Consider the following 22,779-nt stretch of genomic DNA (forward strand, 5'->3'; position numbering starts at 1 on the left):
TCAACTCAGTTTGTGTCCTGGCATTGCAGAGGAAAGAGGCATGGAACAAAGAATGAAAGGGAAGGTCTGTGACAGGAAGACAGGAAAGGTTAAAGGCCAGATTTGTTATGGAGTTAGGGAAATATCATGGTCCATTAAAAATCATGGATGAGACCAAATTCCAGGATTCCCATCACTATTCTAGGTACTTGCAATTTTCACTGCTGTGGGAAAAGGGTGTAGGCTGTGTGCTCCTGATGAGGCAAATTTCATTGTAAGGTGGTAGTCATTTTCCGGCCCTTGACAATTGTCATGGAATGAGGCCAGGTTTTTAAGGATTTATCATTCACAGCCCTCAATGGTGATGTTGACGATGATTACAGTAGCCATTTGAAAAGTAACTTCACCAGATCTTACACATGTATCCCATTCCACTTATGTATCCCACCTGAGAATCTTCTCATTCTTCTGGAGTAAAATGCAAGGGCAATTTTTCTGAGGTGGGTGCATCAAGCTGGAAAATTTTCAGCCACCCATCTCAATGGTGAAAGCATGACACAAAATAACCAAAGGGTTGAAGGTTGCAAGGCAAACAGTTAATGGTAATGGAAACAAAAGATGGGATAGAAGAGAGGAGTTATGAAAAGAAGTAGCAGAATCATCATCAACATCAACTGTCCAAAAAAAAGACAGCAGAGATTATGATCAGGGGTTAGTAAAATTACTGCTGAGTCTGGAGGGCTGTAATTGTCTAATTTAGAATTGAGGTGCAGTTTCTGGAGCTCACATCGAGCTTCATTGAAACAATGTAGCAGGCAGAGAGTTCAGAGCGGCACTAGAGAGGAAAGCTAAAATGGCAGATTACTGGAAATTATGGCTAAGATTGTGCACTGAACTGGGGTATTCCACAAAACAAAATTGAGGCGGAGGAGATGGAGTGAGAGCAGAAGTATGGGAAATGGAATGGACACAATTAGATATCGAAAAGGAAAACATATCCAAAGCACTATTAGGAAAAGTAGCTTTGTCAGATGAGATGTGACAGAGGTGAAGTAACTAAGAGAATGGAATAGGGTCTTTGCTGGAAGCAAAGTGGACATGAATATAGACAAATTAATTGTGATAGTCAGTGGGTTTATAGTGAACATGGCTTTTAAGTCTATTTCCAGAAATGGAAGTAGATATGTCAAATGACAGAAGGGAAGTTTCAGAGCTGGTCGATGTAAAGCCAAAAGAAAGGTTGAAAGTCAATACAAAGTTGGTTAAATTTTCCAGTTTGTGGGCAAGAGCAACAAAATGAGACTGAGACAAGTCATCAATATATTGGACAAAGGGAGTAAATGGACTGGGACAAAGGACATTTCACACAAAAAGGCAGCTATAGCTTGGAGGTATACAAGTTCCCATCACAGTACCTGTCATTTGGAGGAAACAAAAGGACTGTTCCTGTTCTGACACCTTGGTCCACTTCTTAATCATTCGCATTGTCCCCTCTGCTTTCCACAGAATCTTCTCAAGCAAGTTTAACTGATGCAATGCCTGGTCTTTTAACTTCTCTCTTCAAAGTATTAAGGGCTCAAACCATTCTTTCCAGGTGAAATATTGATTTACTTGGGCTTTCTTTAATTTAGTAAACTGTATTCACTTGTAATGAAGTTGTTTCCTCTGAACTGGAAACACTATACATGAATTATAATAATGACCTTGCAGAACACCTCCATTCAGTCAGCAAGTGTGACTCTGAAATTCTGGTTGCCTGCCATAGGCAACTATAATCCTGGGAACCTCTGGTTTAGGCTGAGATTAATCATCCACTGAATACTTCTGGCTGAAGGTTATTGCAACTGCTTTACTCTTGGGTTTTGTACTGATGTGCAGCTGCTTCCATCATTGAAAGCTGGGATATTTATGAATCTAGTGAGTTGTTTAATTGTCCACCACCATTCACGACTGAATTTGCAGGACTTCAGAGCTTAGAGCTGATATGTTGGTTTAGTTTTCTCTATTACTTGATTCTTATGTTGTTTGGCATGGTAGTAGTTCTGATTTATAGGTTCAACAGATTGGCACCTTCACTTTAATGTTTGCCTGCTGCTGCTCCTAACAGGCTTGTCTGCACTCTCCATTGAACTGGGCTAATCTCTTGGTTTGATGTTACCTGCACTGTTGCATCATGGAAAAAAATCCAGTCTTTAAAAGGGTTAAAAATTGATGAGGAAATATTGGATAAGCTATTGATACTTAGAGTTGGTATGTCACCTGGATCAAATAGGATTCATCCATGTATGTTGAAAGTAAGGACAGTGGAAATTGCAGAAGTACTGGCAAGAATTTTCCAGACCTCCTCTGACTCACCGATGGTGCCAGAGGACTGGAAAATTCCAAAACTTATACCCTTGTTCACATACATTTCTCAGGATAAGCCCAACAATTGCAGACCCCTCAGTTTAACTTCGGTAGTGGGGCAACTTGTAGAAATATAATGCTGAATAAAAATAATAGTCATATTAAAAAATATGGTTTAACTAGAGAGAAACAGCATTGATTTGTGAAGGAAAATCATGTTTAACCAACTTGCTGAATCTGTTTGAAGAGGTAACAGTGAGGTTTGGTGAAGATAAAGCTTTTGATAAGATGTACTTTAATTCACAGACGACATATAGTACAATGTCAGATAACAGCCTCATGAGAAAAGTTAGTAAGTTTTGTAGTGGAGTTCCTAAGGGGTTAGTACTGGGTCCCTGGGTTCTCCTGACTTCTATTAATGATCAAGATCTGGAAGCGTGGACCACTGTGTAACAGCTTTGGAACCCCAGAAATGAATTAATGGAGAGAACATCACTGACTATAAATCGCACAGTGAGGGCAAAGTTCGAACCCTCCGGAAATCTAAACCAAACCAGACTTCAACATAGGTGTGAATACCAGGAAGACAATTTAATTTTAACTTTTTGTAATTTAAGTCAGTGCTTGATATAGCTATGAGTACCAAGTATAACAGTATTTAGTATTAATACATAATAAATAGAATGACTTTAAATTCTAAGCTTGAAGGTAGTTCTCGACTTCAACTTTTGCTTTACCTAGTCTGTTTTAAACTCTTAACTCCCAGTATGACATCAAACCTCACGATAAAAGTGGGACAGGCGCAGGATTCGCTGCCTGGAAAATTTTGGCAGAAGTGAAGATCAAGTTACAAATCTGAGATTTGCTGGAGAGGAGAAGAATTCAAAAAAATCTTCTTTTTTCAAGAAATCTTCCACCAATCTTGGAAAAATATCTTTATTCTTCTGTATGAAAACATCAAATTGGTAAAACGAAATGGAACTTTATAACATAAACATTATTTAAAACAGTATTATGGCAAACAGCTTTCAGTTTTAGCACTACAGCAACAAACCTTACAAGGCCAACATTAATCAACTTAGAATACCACAGATAATTAAATGACTATTAGTACAAGGACATTAAAATTCCAACAATATTCTTTCAAATCAAGAAAATAATCAATGGCTTCAAATACTTTCAGAACTTAAGACTCATACAACAAGCACTCATTTATAACAGATTTGTCTTTGGTTTGAGATATTTCAATCTTCAGTTGAACTTCAGTTGAAAGACGATATAATTCCAGAATAGGCACTTCAAATAGCAGTGGCTAGAATCCCGAAAATTGTTCAAGTAGTATTACACAGCAAAAGTTCTGTTTAATTCAGAAGAATCTGCAGAGTGTGTTTACTACTTAAAGAACAGTAACCAGTGGAGACAGACCTTCATTTGAACACTAAACCACATATGGCAACATCAGCATAAAACCCTAATATAGCCACATCTTGTCACAGGTGTGGTTCTGAAACATCACACCAGCAAAGATGGCGCTCTCCAGCCTTTTTCCAACAATGTACTCTTGTAGCAAAATAAGTCACTTATTGAGGATGTGCTACAGACTAAAGGGACACCAAACATAGAGACCAAGTAACAAAGCTAACCATTCCAAGCACCAAACTGTGGCACTAATGCCTTTGAACAAAACTTTGAAGATCAGGTCAGCATTGAAAGAGAATATATTTCTTTATAGGAAGCAAAATCATCTGTGGATGAACAACATTACTCTTTTTATGAAGAATTAATATAAGAGAACCTCATCTTCTGTTTGACCAGTCCATTTGAGACCAAAAGTCACAGCATGGCATTGGAAAACTTTATAAATGAGAGAGGACAATTTGAAAGTTGTGATGAATCAATTCTTGTATGCTTTTTACACTATGAGGAGGACAGTGTTAAACTTCGAAAGGACATTGGACAAATTTGTGGAGTGGATGGATAGATTATAGATGAATTTCAATGTGGAGAGAAGTATGAGATAGAAAGAACATAGCATGTATATAATAAAGGGTATTACTATAAACAACATGCAGAAGCAGAGAGACCTAGTTAGATTTTCTCATAAGCCATTAAAGTTAGTTGGACAATCAGAGATTACAATTCATTAATCATGCAGCTTTCTAGGATTTATTAATCAATTCTTTAGAGTACAATAGAATGGAGATTATGCTGAACCTGTATAAGCCACTACTTAGATCTCAGCTGTAATATTATATACAATACTGTGCACTGCTCTTAATGAAAGATGTGAATATTACAGAGAGCACAGATGTGCTTTATGAGAATGGTTCCAGTGATGAGATACTTCAGTTACAAGAAGAGACTGGTGAAGTTGGAATTACGTTGCTTGGAAAGGAGAAGGTTAAAAGAAGATTTGATCAATGTTTTCAAAGTCATGAGACTTCTGGATAGAGTACCTATTGGGAAACAGTTTCCACTTGTGAAAGAATCAAGAATGAGCAGACACAGGTTTAAAGCACTTTTCAAAAGGAGCTAGAGAGATGAGAACTTTACATGAAGTGAATGGTTCTGGCCTGGAAATGTAGTAGAGGTAGGTTCAATTGAGAGAGAGCACTATATGATTATTGACGTAGGAATAATATACAGGCAAAGAGCACAAAGTCACAATGAACATTCAAAGAGCTGGTCCAGACACAGTTCATTGAATGATCATCTTCCATTCCATATCAGTTCTAAGATTCTGTACTTATTTAAATCAGATTGTTTGGCACACCATCTGTGATTACTTATTGTTACAAGTTGGAAAATGACTTGAAAAATGCTACATAAAACCATTTGCTTGATCCATTGGTGTACAGTAATCACGTTCTCTGAAGCTTCTTTTTAAAAAAAGTTGCTAAAAACTTTAAAAATGTGCCTATTAGTGCCCTTGCACCCAAAAAACAGCTTCCTCTTGTAACTTATCTTGGAAGCTCACAAATGGATATAATTAGCAGAAACATGATAACCTGGTTTTAATTTGGGGACATAGCCAGTTTCTAGCACAATGTTTTTATTAAACTAGCATTATTAAATGCAGAAAATCACTTTAAGTGGGAGGTAATTTGTGCGTGAAATCCTTAATATTTTGTTTTTGTTTGGCCAATTTCTTTTTGTATTTTAAATTCATTATTTTAACTATATAAATTGTTCGAAATCTCTCGGAGATAAAGGCGTGTAAGCCATGGATATGAAATATTTTGATAATCCTTTAACCTCTTACCGTGGATTAAAATGGTCAAATTCTGGTTGTTTTGGTTTAGCTGCTGAAAAGATTAAATGCTATGTTGACAGATTCTCAGTGAGAGAAATTGTGCTTTTATTAAAGTTTGTGATGAAAAGCCTTGTTTTCTATTTCAATAACTTACCTTGCATGCGTATTAAGTTGCAAGCAAGGTGACATTCTGAATTCAGTTTTAGGAAATGTTTCAGGGAAAATAAATGATGGACATGCAACATGAATCCTGGATCTTATCTGTTGATTATTGTCTTATGTCAACCATTCAATACACTTTTGCAGGGCCTTGAAAGCTGGTGGAGAGATTACTATAGAAATCCCCACCACAGCTTGTGAAGGGCAAGACAATAATATTAAAGCTTTGGAACATGTCCAACTGGAAGCAACAATTGAATATACTCGGAGAGGAGACCTTCACATCACTCTGACATCTCCTGCAGGTAAGTCAACTCTGCATTCTGCACAGGATTTGCATAACTGAAATGAGTATTATGAAACTGTGTTGGTCGATGCATTATGAAGTGTCTATCTCTGCATCTGGTTATGCATCAGGAGTGCTCAATGTTTACAGCAAGTCTGATGCTGCACTGCTTAGCATTGGAAATGGATTTTATGTATGTTTGGGATTTCTTGTTTTGGAACCTGAATGCTCACTCGCTGGAGTGTATTGTAGCTCTGACTATTTGTGCTCAATAAAGTGGTCTTCTCAACAGAAAAGGCCCCTTTCCTTTAAGCTGTCCTGCTCCCCACTTTGTTGGTGTCTATTTAACTGTCCCAGTAAACTCATCCTGCTTACCTGTGTTCTGGGTCCTGCAGCAGGGATCTTCTTAGGGCCTATGGCAATACTACCTGTGGCCATTGCTTCCCACAACAGCTTTCAGAGCTGAGCATCTGCCTCACACGACCTGGGAACTCTGCTGCTGACCAGAGAAATGCCTGATTCACTTCCAATTGTGTAAAAGCACTTGACAACAAAGATGGCAGTGGTGCCACCAGCTCAGCAGCAAATAGACTATCAACTCCCATTCATTAATTTTACTTCTTCTGCCACAAGTATGAGGAGACGTAGAGGGCCTCTGTAACGTTTTCTTTATTATACGTATTTCTTAACAGGACTATCTGTGAGCCTTTCTTGCTCATGCCTGAGTGTCCCTATTACAATAATTGGGTGCTTAATTTTTACACTAGGGTCAGGAAACAGTAACAAGACTATTACTTCCCTGGAATCATCTCCAGGGTCACTGGAGATTCATTATCTGCCCAAATAAGTGAGGCTGGTATCCCAAGGAATGGCAAAGTCAATCAGGCAGCTCCCAGCTTTAGAAGAATATTTGATTGTAGTACAAGATAAATAATTGAATAAGCACTTCAACATCGCTCTCTCATTGCATCGGGAAGTGGCTACCCAACTGGAGCTTCCCAGTCAGTCTCTAATGCTTACATTTAACAAAGCTCCTAATCAGCCAAATTGCCTGTCCACCTCATGGACGCAGATGGGTTAATTGAACAGGCAAAGGTCTAGCAAATGGAGTATAATGCACAAAAATGTGAAATTATCAATTTTGGCAGAAATATAAAAGAAGTATTATCTAAATAGTGAGGAATTGCTGAGTTCTGTGATGCAGGGGGATCTGGATGTCTTTGTGTATGAACACCAAAGGCTAGTTTCCACGTTAAATCAAGCAATGAGGAAAGTGAATGGAATGTTATCATTTACTCTGAGAGGAATTGAATACTTGTTACAACTCATTGGGGTAGTGCACTGGAAATCAATCCCCATCATTCCCAGAGTTGTCACAAAAGTTCACAATTTTAAAATGACAGAACTTCCTAATTTATCTGATCGTCACACCCAGCTTGCTAGAAAGCATGGGCCAGATTTCTGTACTGAACAGGAGTTACATTTTATTGCCAGTAATCAGACTCTTGCTACAGATATACAAATCAAAACTGGCAGCATAAACACTACTAATTAAAACTTTAATCCCCTGTACAAACAGACATATAATCAGAAGGGAAACATAAGTTATGAGTGAAAGAAATTTGGAACGAGGTTCAGTGATTTCTATTCATGGGTTTCTGAGATAATCCTCATGTTTTATACGCTGGTTGCTTCTCAATTGTTTTTCTCCAGATGTTCTGGATGGCAAGAGTTGCAAGGCTGCTTGTTTGCTTTTAAAAGATCCCTGACTTAATGTTTAAATGTCACAGCTTACAAGAACTGCAAACATCTGAGTCATGGCGGTGGGTGTTTGCTGCAATTTGGTTTGGTATAGTGGCTCAGTGGTTAGCACTGCAACCTCACAGCACCAGGGACCCAGGTTCAATTCCACCCTCAGACAACTGTCTGTGTGGAATTTGTACAGTCTCCCTGTGTCTGCGTGGGTTTCCTCCCACAGTCCAAAGATGTGCAGGCTAGGCAGTTTGGCCATGCTAAATTGCCCATAGTGTTCAGGATGTGTAGCTTAGGTGGGTTAAAGGAGATAAGTCTGGGTGGGATGCTCCAAGGGTCAGTGTGGACTTGTTGGGCTGGAGGGTCTGTTTCGGGATTTTATGATCTATGAATTGCTGAAGGAACGTTAAACTGGTTTTGACAGCCGGGAACAGCCTCTGTACTGATAGAGATCAAATCATTTTTCTCTCTCTTGTTCCCAACCATAAACTGTTCAGTTACCTGAGAACCAATCACATGTGTGTTGGCAGGCAAAAGGCTTTTGTCATCAATAACTGGTCATTTGTCTGTGGACCAATCAACTTCTTGTCGCCAGACAGCTGTATCTGTACACAGAGAACCTCAACTTCTTTTCAAAACATGAAGCAATTCTTTAAACATGTTTTAAAACAACTCATTCTTATTTCAGAACATTATTGTTTTGTTTTAAAAAAGCTCTCAAACAAAATGTCCCTGTCTTTACACACTAAAGTGGGCAAGTTATGCTTTAGTTATACAGGACACCAGTGAGAACACCAACTGCACCTCCCAGTCGCAAACCATTTCAACTCCCCCTCCCATTCCTTAGTCGACATGTCCATCATGGGCCTCCTACAGTGCCACAATGATGCCACCCGAAGGTTGCAGGAACAGCAACTCATATTCTGCTTGGGAACCCTGCAGCCCAATGGTATCAATGTGGACTTCACCAGCTTCAAAATCTTCCCTTCCCCCACCGCATCCCAAAACCAGCCCAGTTCGTCCCCTCCCCCCACTGCACCACACAACCAGCCCAGCTCTTCCCCTCCACCCACTGCATCCCAAAACCAGTCCAACCTGTCTCTGCCTCCCTAACCAGTTCTTCCTCTCACCCATCACTTCCTCCCACCCCAAGCCGCACCTCCATCTCCTACCTACTAACCTCATCCCACCTCCTTGACCTGTCCGTCTTCCCTGGACTGAACTATCCCCTCCCTACCTCCCCACATATACTCTCCTCTCCACCTATCTTCTTTTCTCTCCATCTTCGGTCCGCCTCCCCCTCTCTCCCTATTTATTCCAGAACCCTCACCCCATCCCCCTCTCTGATGAAGGGTCTAGGCCCAAAACGTCAGCTTTTGTGCTCCTGAGATGCTGCTGGGCCTGCTGTGTTCATCCAGACTCACATTTTATTATCTCGGATTCTCCAGCATCTGCGGTTCCCATTATCACCAGTGAGACCATATCTGGAATATTCTGCACATTATTGGTCTCATTATTTAAGGAAGATTTGTTTGTGATCAGTGACTAATAATTGGAATGGGTAGGCAGTCCTTTGAGGAAAGGTTGAGCAGTTGAGGCTTACAAAGAATCAGAGGCAACTTGAGTGAAATGTTAAGGATCCTCAGTGGTCTTGACAAGGTTAGCTGTGGAAAGGATGTTGTCTCTTCAGAGAGAATCCAAAAGTGCCTCCCACTATTTCAAAAGAAACGGTTATTGATTTACGACAGAGATAAGGTAGATTTCTTTTCTCTGAGTATCATAAGTGTTTTGAAATCTCTTCCTCAAAAGGAGCTCCAAGTAGAGTATATGAAGTAGAGATAGATATATTCTTGAATAGACACAGTGTAAAGAATAATGAGGGGTAGGCAGGAATTTGGAGTTGAGCTTCCTTTGTGGATTTGCCAAGCCCTGAACCATGTTGCCAAGATGGCTTTACTTCAAATTTATTTAGAAAACTGTACACTGATCAGTTTCATGAATTTAGAACTCACCTTCCTCTGTTCCCAATTTGGCAGGATCCAAAACTACAGCCCAGAGAGCCTCTAACTATACTTTGTTTTGTTGACTGTAGGAACCAACACTGTGCTCTTAGCAGAACGTGAAAGGGACTCCTCACCAAATGGTTTTAAGAACTGGGCCTTTATGTCAGTGCACACCTGGGGAGAGGATCCATTGGGCACATGGCTTTTGAGGATTACTGATGTGGTAAGTGTTGGTATTTGCGTCTAGTTTATTTTTGTGTTTGTGCATTTTTGTGACTTGTATTTTAGAACATTAAACTTATCATGGACTTTAATAATAGCACTGAGTGATCAGTGGTATTAGAGGTGAAGAACTGATATTTAAAAAGCACAAGTACCTGAACTATAATTGCAGATGCACCATGAGATCACTATTGTGGTATTTCTAGAAGCTGCTTGTAATCAATAATAGATAGACAATATGAGACATCGCATATGAATAATCCTTTAAATAATAAATGCAATGGAAATTTTACTGTATTCTATTGCAAATGATTTTTGGTAATCTTACAGTAATGGTGTCACAGAAGTGTATGATATCTTTCAGGATATAGTATTAAATGGCAAGGGATCCTAACATCAAATATATCACATTGAATAACAAATACGAAAGAGGTAATTTTCTAATTTCATAATCTGAACAAGAGGGTTAGCTCTCTGAAGTATACTTTAGACCATTCGGAGCACACTACATTTGTATTTTATCAAATGGCCTGAGAATGATGAATGGACCTGAATTTTCAGTGTGTGCTATCAGTGGATAAGGTTCCCAATGAGGACAGAAAATTGCACTTTAAAAGTAAAACAGGAAGCCAACCAGGAGCAACTACGTGATTTCAATGATTTCATCTCGACTTATTATCAAAGCTTATAACATTACCTGAAAATGTTCTCTCATACTCCATCCACTGTATTTATTTATGTAATTAATAGCTCTTGGCTTGTGAATATTGGTGGCCTGATGAGCATTTATTGTCTTGACCAATTCTTTTGGGGTTCTTGCAGACTTTCATTTGAAATTACCACAAATGAGTGGAACTGCAACATGGGAATTCATCCCCAATAAAATGACTATACTTTATTTACAATGCCAGATGGGAGTTAAGTATTTATAAATTCATATTGCATGACTGAAACTCAGTTATTTATTGAACATTTTCTGAATGCAATGTTCCATAACAAATTGTCAGCAACATGTCTACAGCCCTTTCTGATTGCAGTTCCATGTCCTTGTCCTTTGGTTTTATATAGTTTGTAGAAGATATATAGGAGCAACTGTCCAATAGCTAAGCTAATTTTCTACCCTCTCTATGGGGAAATGACTGTTCTCTGTATTACAGAGATACCTAGTTGAGACTGATGCCCTGATTTGCATTTCTGGGGAGCGCAGAGATGGGGCATCTCTTGGGTCCACAAAATCGAACACAGGGAAACTGGCACAGGAAGTTGGATTTTTATCTGGGGTGGTGGGGCTCCTTGGGAGATGGCCTAGGCAAATCAAAACAATAGCCATTGGGTATAGTCTGATCCTGCATGAATTGACATCGTGCAGCATTTTAATGAAAGAAGAACAAAACTAAACACATCGTCTCAGCCCTCACTGTTCACAATCCCCTTCCACATATGGTCCATGCCTCAACTATGCCATTCATACCACCTCGTACCCTCCACGCTACTTCATGCCACTATACCCTTGGATCTCTTTAATCCTTGACACCAACTTGGTACCAACTCATATCAACTCAGCCACCCTTTATCTACCATGATTATATCTCTGATACCCACCACGGACAAATCTCTAGACACAGTTCAGAGGAGAAAAGGTAAAGTTCTGGAAAATAAAGTTTGAACATTTTCTTGCAGACTTCACTTGAATGAGAAAAATACATTCATTAATAAAAACATGTGTACTATATTGAAATTTCTTCACTTCACTAAAGCCTTATTAAAATAAACATTTACTTAAGTGTAAGAAGCATGGGAATTCATAGACCCTTACAGAGTCCAAAGCCACTTGTAGCTGTCAATCAGATTAAAATGAAAGTTACCCCACTGTGATAACATACCCTTTTGAAATCAGGCATGAAACACTAGTCCAGTAATAGAGATTTTCAAGCTAATGGTAAGTCTCTGGGAAGTATGAGAGTTTTATGATAGTTTGAGAGTCCTTTGAAAGTTTGATTTGATCAAATGTTTGAAAGCTCATGAACAGTTTGACTGTTCTTTAACCCTGCTCTGACCTGGTCATCTCTGCACAATTTGGTTTCCAGATGGTGAGGATATCAAAATGGGATTTAAATGAAGCCAGCTAAGAATTTAAATGGGCAGTTATTTCTATGGAACTGAAAATGTATGAAGCAAGGGCTATCCCAAACCTGCTGCTCAAAAATTGGAGTTTAATCATTCAGGAATAGCACTTACAACACTTTTACTCACAATGTAGAGACTTTACGTCAAAGCTAACATATAGGACTGAGTGAAATAATACATCAGTCTTATGGGTGTACACTGCAACATCAATTTTGTGAAGCAGTATTTTGTATGGTTGACAATGGTTGTGTGAGTCAGATCATGGCAAGTGTTCCAAAATTTTCAAACTTCACCGCTGAGAAAGAATTGAACTTGCATTTATATTACATCTTTTACAGCAATAGAAAGGCCCTAATTCAAAGCATAAATGTGACCTTTGCTGTATCGTATATGTGTTTTATGGTTAAATATTTCCTGCAATTTTCTGCAGGGTCCAGGAGCATCTGATCAGGTAACAAAAATCAAGTTGAAGGAAAAATTCACATTATTTATTGAATATAATATTGATTGAACTACAATAGCAAACAAACCTGTTTACTTAAACAAGACAGGCATTCTTCAATCTGCATGTCGATCAATGATATCTATATTTTGACATATAGAATTTATATTTCATGAATAGATGGATGTGAGAATTTTTTATTAATACAGTTAAAATGTAATTTTCCTTTTGAAAACATCCATATTGGTCTCTCAAGTCTGGAAGAATGGAAAACAAAGGGGAAATCATTGACTGGAAACTGATTTTACATGGTACCTCCACCAAGCCACAGCATATGCAGAAGCCAAGGGTATACACTCCTTATAATGCTGTGCAGAATGACAGGAGAGGTGTGGAAACCATGGATGAACTTATAGAGGTAAGTAGCATATCGTGAGAATGAGACCAGCCTTCTGATAAAATACTTTTTCAACCATGTTGAATAAAACATAATTGCAGGGAACATTTTATGAAAGACATGTTCCAACAAGTAAATTTCAACACTTTCAAAGGACCAGCAGCACCATGAATCCCCAAATGGCCTACTTCTGTACTACAGAATTCCATGATTCATTGGATATTTTAGTAGCATTATAGAAAAGCTGGTCATTAAGCATTTTAACTTGCATCATTTCTAACAGGGAATTCATTTCATCTTCTAACTACATACTGTAGAATCTCAGAAGGCCATAAGATGTAGAAGGGCGAATAGATCAATTCAATCAATCAAGTTTGTTCTACCATTCAATTAGATCATGCTGATCTTGAAAGTAGCATCATACTTGGACAGGATAGTGAAGAAGGCGTTCGTTATGCTTGCCTTTTTTGGTCAGTGCATTGAGTATAGGAGTTGGGAGGTCATGTTGTGTTTGTACAGGACACTGGTTAGGCCACTTTTGGAATACTGCATTCATTTTTGGTCTCCCTGCTGTAGGAAGGATGTTGTGAAAATTGAAAGGGCTCAGCAAACATTTACAAGGATGTTTCCAGGGTTGGAGAGCTATAGGTAGAGGCTAAAAAGACTGGGTTATTTTCCCTCGAGGATCAGAGGCTGAGGGGTGACCTTATGGAGATTTATAAAATCATGAGGGGCATGGATAAGGTGAATAGCCAGGGTCTTTTCCCCAGGCAGCAGAGTCTAAAACTAGAGGACATAGATTTAAGGTGAGAGGGGAAGATATAAAAGGGAGCTAAGGGGTAACATTTTCACACAGAGGGTGATGTGTGTATGGAATGAGCTGCCAGAAGAAGTGGTGGAGGCTGGTATAATAACAACATTTAAAAGGCATCTGGATGGGTAGATGACTAGGAAGGGTTTAGAAGGATAGGGGCCAAATGCTTGCAAATAGGACTAGATTGATTTAGGATATCTGGGAGACATGGATGAATTGGACCACAGGGTCTGTTTCTTGCTGCACAGCTCTATGACTCCATAATCCAACAATCCGTATCTCCACTCTACTGCCTCATTCCCCTAACCCTTGATTCCACTCTTTAGCCTTGAGTATTTTTAGTGACCCAGACTCAACAACCCTTTGCAGTACAGAAGTCCACAGATTGGCAATCTTCTGAGAGGAAAAAATTCTCTTCATCTCAGTCTTAAATGGGTGAACCCTTACTCTGAGATGGTGCCCTCTGGGTCTTAGACTTTCCAACAAGGGAAGCAACTTCTTAACGTCTACACTGTTAAGCCCTTTAAGAATTTTATATGTTTCAATTCCTCAAAGAATTCTAGTAAATTTGTCAGTCATTATTTCCTCTTCATGAAGCAATGCTGCATTTGCTTGATCTTACTATGTATTGCTAAATGCTTTTCTATTACACCCTTTACAATAGACTGTAGCATTTTCCTAATGGCAGGTGTTACATTAATGGTTCAGGCTTCAAACAGATTTCACAACTCAAGACTGGGCATCCATGACGTGCTGTGGGCCATCAACAACAACAGAATTGTACTCTAGTACAATCAGTAACCCCACGGCCCAGCATATCACCCACTCAACCGTTACCATTAAGCCAGGGAATCAACCCTGGTTCAATGGAGAATGTAGGAGGGCATGGCAGGAGCAGCACTGGGCATACCTGACTATGAGTGTCAACCAGGTGAAGCCACCAAACAGGACTGCTTGCACACCAAACCACATAAACAGTAATGATAGACAAAGCTAAGCAACCCCAAAACCAACGGATCAGATTTAAGCTCTGCAGTCCTGCCACACTCAGTCATGAATGGTGGTGGACAATTTAACAACTCATTGGAGGAGAAGGCTCCACAAATATCCCCATTCTCAAGTATTGGAGAGCCCAACATGTCAGTGCAAAAGATACGGCCGAAGTAATTGCAGCAATCTCCAGCCAGAAGTGCTGAGTGGCTGATCCATTTTGGCCTCCTCCAATGCTCCCCAAAATTACAGACAGCAGTCTTCTGTTAATTTGATTCACTCCATTTGATATCAAGAAACAGTCGGAGACAGTGGTTACTGCAAAGGCTACAAGCCCCGACAACATTTTGGCTGTAGTACTGAAGACGTGTGCTCCAGAACTTGCCACTCCCCTGCCAAGCTGTTCCAGTACAGTTACAACACTGGCATCACCTGGCAATGTGGAAAATTGCCCAAGTATGTACTGTACATAAAAAGCAGGACAAATCCAACCCGACCGATTACTACCCCATCAGTCTCCCTTTGATCATCAGTAAAGTGATGGGAAATGTCATCAACAGAGTATCACCTGCTCAGCAATAACCTGCTCAGTGACGCCCAGTTTGGGTTCCACCAGAACCACTCAGCTCCTGACCTCATTACAGCCTTGGTTCAGACATGGACAAAAGAGCTGAATTCCAGAGGCAAGGTGAGAATGTCAGTCCTTGACAACAAGGACCCCTAGCAAAACTGGAATCAATGAGTATCAGAGCAAACTCTCCAATGGTTAGTGTCATACCTGACGCATTGCAAGATAGTTGATCTTGTTGGAGGTCAGTCATCTCAGCCGCAGGAATTCCTCAGGGTAGTGTTTCAGCCCAACCATCTTCAACTGCTTGTCAATGACCTTCCCTCCATCATGAGATCAGAATTGAGGATGTTCACTGATGATTGCACACCGTTTGGCACCTTATGTATCTCCTCAGATACTGAAGCAGTCTGTGTTCAAATGCAAAAGATCTGGGTAACATCCAGGCTTGGGCTGACAAGTGGTAAGCAACGTCTGTGCCACACAAATACCAGGCTATGACCAATGCCAATAAGAGGAAATCTAGCCACTGCCCCTTGACATTAATGGTCACTGAATCCCCCACTGTCAGCATCCTGGGAGTTATCATGGATCAGAAATTCAACTGGACTCACCACAAAAAGGCAATGGCTACAAGAGCAGGTCAGAGGCTGGGAATACTACGGCGAGTAACTCACCTCCTGATTCCTCAAAGCCAGTCCACCATCTACAAGGCACAAGTCAGGAGTGTGATGGAATACTCCCCACTTGCCTGGGTGAGTGCAGCCCCAACAGCACTCAAGTTGCTTGACACCATCCAGGACAAAGCAGCCTGCATGATTGGCACTGCATCCACATGCACCTACTCTCTCTATCACCGATGCTCAGTAGCAGCAGTGTGTACTATCTACAAGATCTACCAGAAATTCACCAAGGATCCTCAGACAGCACCTTCCAAACACATGACCACTACTATCTAGTAGGACCAGGGCAGCAGATTTATGAGAACACCACTACCATTAAGTTCCCGTCCACGCCACTCACTATCCTAACTTGGCCATTTTTCACTGCTGCTGGGTCAAAATCCTGGAATTACCTCCCTAACGGCATTGTAGGTCAACCTGTAGGAGGCAGGCTGCAGTGGTTCAGGAAAGCAACTCACCACCACCTTCTCAAGGGCAACTAAGGGTGGGTAATAAATTCTGACCAGCCAGAGATGCTCACATCCCACAAAAATGAATTAAAAATTTGCCCTATAGTTTGTCTGTCTCATTCCTTTTGTATTAAGGTGTTACATTAACAGTTTTCTCATCCTCTGGGACTTTTTCTAGAATCTAAAGATTCTTGTAAAATTAGTATATTCACTATCTCTATAGTGCTTTTAAAGTCTTAGGATGCAACTCATCAGGTCCAGGAGACTTATTAGCATTTAGCCCCATTTAGTTTCTCTAATTCTTATTCTTTGGTGATGGTTGTTGTGTTTATTCTCCCTAACCCAGGCCCGTTGATTATTTTGAATTTTTGGAATATCCCCTATCATGAAGATTGATGTACAGTATTTCTTGAACTCCTCTGCCATTTCCTGGCTCCTCGTTATTATTTCTCCGGCTTCGTTGTTAGAATTATTGAGATTCTAATATTTTAGTAATCTAATTTTTTTAAAGCCTGTATTAACATTAGAAATGTTACGGTAAAGTCCTAACTATCTGGTCAGAAGCACCAGTGCCACTCATATAACTGAAAGGTAAGTGAGTGAAGCTGGTCAACATCATAGTTAGGTCCTAACTTTTTCATGGTATCTAGTGCTTTGATGTATATGAAAAGAACCAGATAATGAAGTCAGTGTGAATAAGCGGAATTGTAGGTAGAGAGCAGATGATGAATGCAAAGGGACAGATGGTCTGAGTTATTTTGATGCGATTAGTGTAGTAGGTAAGGCAGATGAAGTCAGGGCTTGGATTAGTACCTGGGAGTAGGATGTTATTGCTATTACTGAAACTTGGTTGCAGGAAGGGCAATATTGGCAACTAAATATCCAAGGATATAGAAGCTTCAGGTGGGGTAGAGAGCGAGGTAAAATGGGTGGATGAGTTGCATTACTGGTCAAAGAGGATATCACAGCTGTGCTGAAGGAGGGCACTATGGAGAACTCGAGCAGTGAGGCAGTATTGGCAGAGCTCAGAAATAGGAAGGGTGCAGGAACAATGTTGGGGCTGAACTACAGACCTCCATACAATGAACGTGAGATAGAGGCACAAATATGTAGACAGATGATGGAAAGATGTAGGAGCAATAGGATGGTGGTAATGGCAGATTTTAATGTTCCCAACATTGACTGGGATTCACTTAGTGTTCAGGTTTTAGATGAAGTAGAATTTGTAAGGACCATTCAGGACGGTTTTCTAGAGCAGTATGTAAATAGTCCAACTCAGGAAGGGGCCATACTGGACCTGGTGTTGGGTAATGAGCCCAGCCAGGTGATTGAAGTTTCAGTAGTGGAATAGTGATCATAATTCCACAAGTTTTAGAGTACTGATGGACAAAGATGAGAGTGATCCCAGAAGAAGAGTGTTAAATTAGGGGAAGGCCAAGTATAGCAAAATTCAGCAGGATCTGGCGAATGTGGATTGGGAGCAGCTGTTGAGGGTAACGCCACATTTGATATAGAAGAGGCTTTTAAAGAGAAGTTGATCAGTGTGCAGGACAGACATGTCCCTGTGAAAATTCGGGATAGAAAGGGCAAGATTAGGGAACCATGGATGGCAGGTTAAATTGTGAGACTAGCAAAAAGGAAAAAGGAAGTCTAGGCAACTGAAAACAGACAAAGCTTTGGAAGAATATCAGGAAAGTAGGACCAATCTGAAATGAGGAATTAAGAGGGCTACAAGGAGTCATGAAATATCTTTAGCAAACAGGATTAAGGAAAATCTCAAAGCCTTTTATTCATACATAAGGAGCAAGAGGGTAGCTAGAGAAAGGGTTGGCCCACTCAAGGACAAAGGAGGGAGGTTATGCAAGGAGACAGAGAAGAGGAACATGACGGATGTTGAGGTTAGGGATAGAAGTTTGATTATCCTAGGTCAAGCTGGGATAAGGAGGAGGCAAGTGTTGGGTATACTAAAATGCATTAGGGTGGACAAGTCCCCAGATCTGATGGGATTGATCCCAGGTTTCTGAGGGAATGGAGAGAGGAAATAGCTGGGGCCTTAACAGATATCTTTGCAGCATCCTTGAACACCGGTATGGTCCTGGAGGACTGGAGAATTGCTAATGATGTCCCCTCGTTTAAGAAGGGTAGCAAGGATAATCCAGGTAATTATAGACTGGTGAGCCTGATGTCAGTGGCAGGGAAGCTGCTGGAGAAGATTCTGAGGGATAGGATCTATTTACATTTGGAAGAAAATGGACTCATTAGTGATAGGCAGCATGGTTTTGTGCAGGGAAGGTCATGTCTTACCAACTTGATAGAATTCTTTGAGGAAGTGACAAAGTTGATTGATGAGGGAAGAGCTGTGGATGTCATATACTTGGACTTAAGTAAGGTGTTTGATAAGGTTCCCCATGGTAGGCTGATGGAGAAAGTGAAGTCGCATGGTGTCCAGGGTGTACAACCTAGATGGATAGAGAACTGGCTGGGCAACAGGGGACAGAGAGTTGTAGTGGAAGAGAGTTTCTCAAAATGGAGAAATGTGAGCAGTGGTGTTCCACAGGGATCCGTGTTGGGACCACTGTTGTTTGTGGTATACATAAATGATCTGGAGGAAGGATTAGATGATCTGATTCGCAAGTTTGCAGATGACACTAAGATTGGTGGAGTAGCAAATAGTGAAGGGGACTGTCGGAGAATGCAGCAGAATATAGATAGATTGGAGAGCTGGGTGGAGAAATGGCAGATGGAGTTCAATCCAGGCAAATGCGAGGTGATGTATTTTGGAAGATCCAGTTCAAGAGTGAACTAAACAGTAAAAGGAAAAGCCCTGGGGAAAATTGATGCACAGAGAGATCTGGGTGTTCAGGTCCATCGTCCCCTGAAGGTGGCAATGCATGTTGATACAGTGGTCAAGAAGGCATATGGCATGCTTTCATTCATCGGACACGGCACTGAGTACAAGAGTTGGCAGGTCATGTTACAGTTGTATATAACTTTGTTTTGACCACATTTGGAATACTGCATACAGTTGTGGTCATCACATTACCAAAAGGATATGGATGCTTTGGAGAGGGTGCAGAGGAGGTTCACCAGGCACTAGCTATGAAGAGAGGTTGAGTAGATTAGGATTCTTTACATTAGAAAGGCGGATGTTGAGGGGTGACCTGATTGAGGCCTACAAAATCATGACGGGTATAGACAGGGTGGATAGCAAGAAGCTTTTTTCCCAGAGTGGGGGACTCAATTACTAGGGGTCATGATTTCAAGGTGAGAGGGGAAAAGTTTAAGGAAGATATGTGTGTAAAGTTCTTGACGCAGAGGGTGGTGGGTGCCTGGAAAGTGTTTCCAGCGGAGGTGGTGGAGGTGGGCACGATAGCGTCATTTAGGATGTGTCTAGACAGATACATGTATGGGCAGGGAGCAGAGGGATACTGGTCCTTGGAAAATAGGTGACAGGTTTAGATAGAGGATCTGGATCGGCGCAGGCTTCGAGGGCCGAAGGGCCTGTTCCTGTGCTGCAATTTTCTTTGTTCTTTGTTATTCCCTAGAGCACAAGTCTCAAAGTTATGGCAAAAGATTAGGGAACCACATGGAAATTTACAAGTTCTAAGTGCACCTTAACCATTTGGCTCCAATGCTTTCACTAAGAATTAGTGATTGCTGCCCATTCCATCAGAATCTTGTATGATTGCAAAGTCATTCTAACTACACTACTATGATTGGATACCATATATTTGCAACAGATTTCTAAATTTTTTTTCAGGCTTTTAAAAGGAATGTTCTTTTGTTTGTGGCATGTAACCCCATCTGGAATTCACACCAGTAACTTGCATATGCAAAGCCCATGATTTTCCACTTAACAATTTATAATTATTTTCTTACACGAATAGTAGTTTTTGTTATTTCTCAGTTGAGCTCTCAATTACAAGGGGTTCTACCAGTGTTTGAATCCACTAATTCGGTTGCAACTCTTGCACAATATTAAAGGAGCTGCGAAATGGAAGTTGTGCTTGCCCGTTTAGAGCGCTATTAAAATTCTCATAACACTATTTGAAAAATATATTAATGCCAATTTATTTTAGTCACATAAATAAATGCTTCTGTTTATTGAGCAAGTTTAAAGGAAGCAGTTAAATTATTTTGCATTCTCCATTTTTCTGTTGCAGGATGACATTTTCAGGGATGTTGATCCTAGAAATCCGTACAGAACGGGGAACACCAGCAAAGAAAATGTCAACATGGAAGACACTAAAGAAGAAGTAGCCTTACGTGCTAATTCTGCTGAAAAGCCATATGACCAACAAAATCAAGATAATAGAGCTCTGCAATTTTTCCATTCCAGCAGGTCCCATGAGGATATGAAATTACCTCATCAGAACTTCTACCAAGCCACTGGAAAACTAAACAAACAGCTTCATTTGAAAGGCTTGGAGGAAAGCGAAGTAAATGAATACAGTGACCAACTTTATGATGCCAAACCTATTAAGCATAGAGATGATACATTGCTGCAAGCTTTATTAGAGATATTGGCAGAGAGTCAATAATTATTTGGTTGTGAGCAGGTTTTGTGTTAAATAGAGTATTGTCTTTGTATATTTGTGATTCTGTGTAAAGAAGTAAATGAATTTGACAAGAAATTATCTTGATAAAGCATTTAAATATATTTTCATTATTTATTTGTAGATGGTATAATTTTCACGATATCCATGAATTATCGTGTGGCTATGTACAGTAGATTTTGCTTCATGGTACAAAAGTGTAGGCTGTGGACCTGAACATAAATATTAAAACCACATCCAAAGATCTGAAGCATCATAACAGTAAAATATAGTCTAATAGAATCCAAAATATCAGTTAATTGTTTGTAAACAAATCATTAATACTTTATAGTAATGATCATAGACCTTTTGTTAACAAAGATTTTATTTTGCTAATGAATGGACAGATTATTTAGACCTAGTTTCACAAGATGGTTGTTTACTTGATTAATTGTTTGATGATGTGGAAAGCTTGACAATCTATCATAATTTTTACACAAAATACTTCATCATAAAGCCAGCTTGCATTTGTCTTGACCATGATTTTTGTTGTTTATATCATTGAATTCCAAACAAATAGACAAGTCCCAGAGTAATTTACTGTTCTGATTTACTGTTGCTATTAGAATGAATTTTAATTCAGCTATTCATTAAACAAAAGTGCGTCTTGATCATAAAGCATTCCGTTCCAACAGAGATAAAATCTTCCTATTTTCTAAAATCAGAGCAATGGTTTTAAATTAAAGGAAGATTCATAGCCTGACTGATCTTTACCATTTCATTTGATGTAGGGCACAAGTCACTTTTGGACATGGGTAGAAACCAAGGAATAATTCAAAGAAAGAAATGAGCTAGACAACCCCAAATATTATTGATTAAGAAATGACATATTAACATTCATAAACCTTCTAACATTTTTGAGTTTTAAAGTCATTTACTCATTAGATAAAATTCATTTTTACCAGCCAATGTGTGATTGTCTACTTACATAACAAATGTTTCCATGATTAAAATTACAATTTGTTGGGGATTGGACTGCTCAACCAGTGGCACACCATCTTAACACATCTGAAACTTGGAGTCAAATTCAATCTAAATCGATGGGGAAAGAGTTTTCTTTTCCTCTCTCCCTTTTCTGTTGGAAGGTGCTACATGAAATGAATTGTCAGTCCCCAAATATTGGTTAAGGAACTTATATCACCCTCCATACTCTGTGGCAGTAATTGATATTACCAAAACAATCTAACTCAAAGCAGGCAAAATCATTGTAATTGCAATTGAAATGCTTTGCTACAGTGAAGTTGAGAGTCAGACACATCTTGGACCAAAGTGGAAAAAGTTAGTTCCTACTTACATTGCTACTGGATGTTTAATTTACTGACTGTGAAGACCAAAGGTGGAATTGAGCTTCAAAATTCAGAACAAACAGCCATTGCCTTAGTAAGCACACAACTCAATTTATATTGTCTCTACTGAGTAATTTGGATGTCACATGTGATTAGTCCATGAGATAATAGGTAAAATAATCAAGTTACTAAGTGAGGAGTGGTCTCACTGGTTTTCCAGAAGAAGGTTTAAAGCAGTAATAACTTCATAGGGAATTTTTTAAAAATATGCACAAAATCACTGGAATACCTTTACAAATGCCAGATTTTGTCTTTTTCATTTGTCTATTTACATCTTCAAACAATTTCTAAATTTCCAGAAGTTTATTACCGGATGCAGTTTTAATGTTCAAAATCCTTTTATTCCTATATTAAAATAAAGCAGCATA

At 39.6% G+C, this 22,779-nt stretch overlaps 1 protein-coding gene across 2 annotated transcripts in view; it reads left to right on the forward strand.

Annotated features, from left to right (window-relative positions):
- pcsk1 (proprotein convertase subtilisin/kexin type 1) overlaps positions 1–21,536 on the forward strand; it is an 84,337-nt gene extending 62,801 nt beyond the window's left edge. For both annotated transcript variants that reach the window (XM_048528280.1, XM_048528281.1), the window contains exons 11-14: positions 5,885–6,042; positions 9,868–10,001; positions 12,826–12,987; positions 20,634–21,536. In XM_048528280.1, coding sequence (XP_048384237.1) covers positions 5,885–6,042; positions 9,868–10,001; positions 12,826–12,987; positions 20,634–21,011 — 832 coding nt within the window. In that variant the 3' untranslated portion in view covers positions 21,012–21,536. The remainder of the gene's footprint in view (positions 1–5,884; positions 6,043–9,867; positions 10,002–12,825; positions 12,988–20,633) is intronic.
- Positions 21,537–22,779: the final 1,243 nt, after the last annotated feature.

Source organism: Stegostoma tigrinum, chromosome 3 (genome assembly GCF_030684315.1).
Source record: "Stegostoma tigrinum isolate sSteTig4 chromosome 3, sSteTig4.hap1, whole genome shotgun sequence".
NCBI lineage: Eukaryota > Metazoa > Chordata > Chondrichthyes > Orectolobiformes > Stegostomatidae > Stegostoma > Stegostoma tigrinum.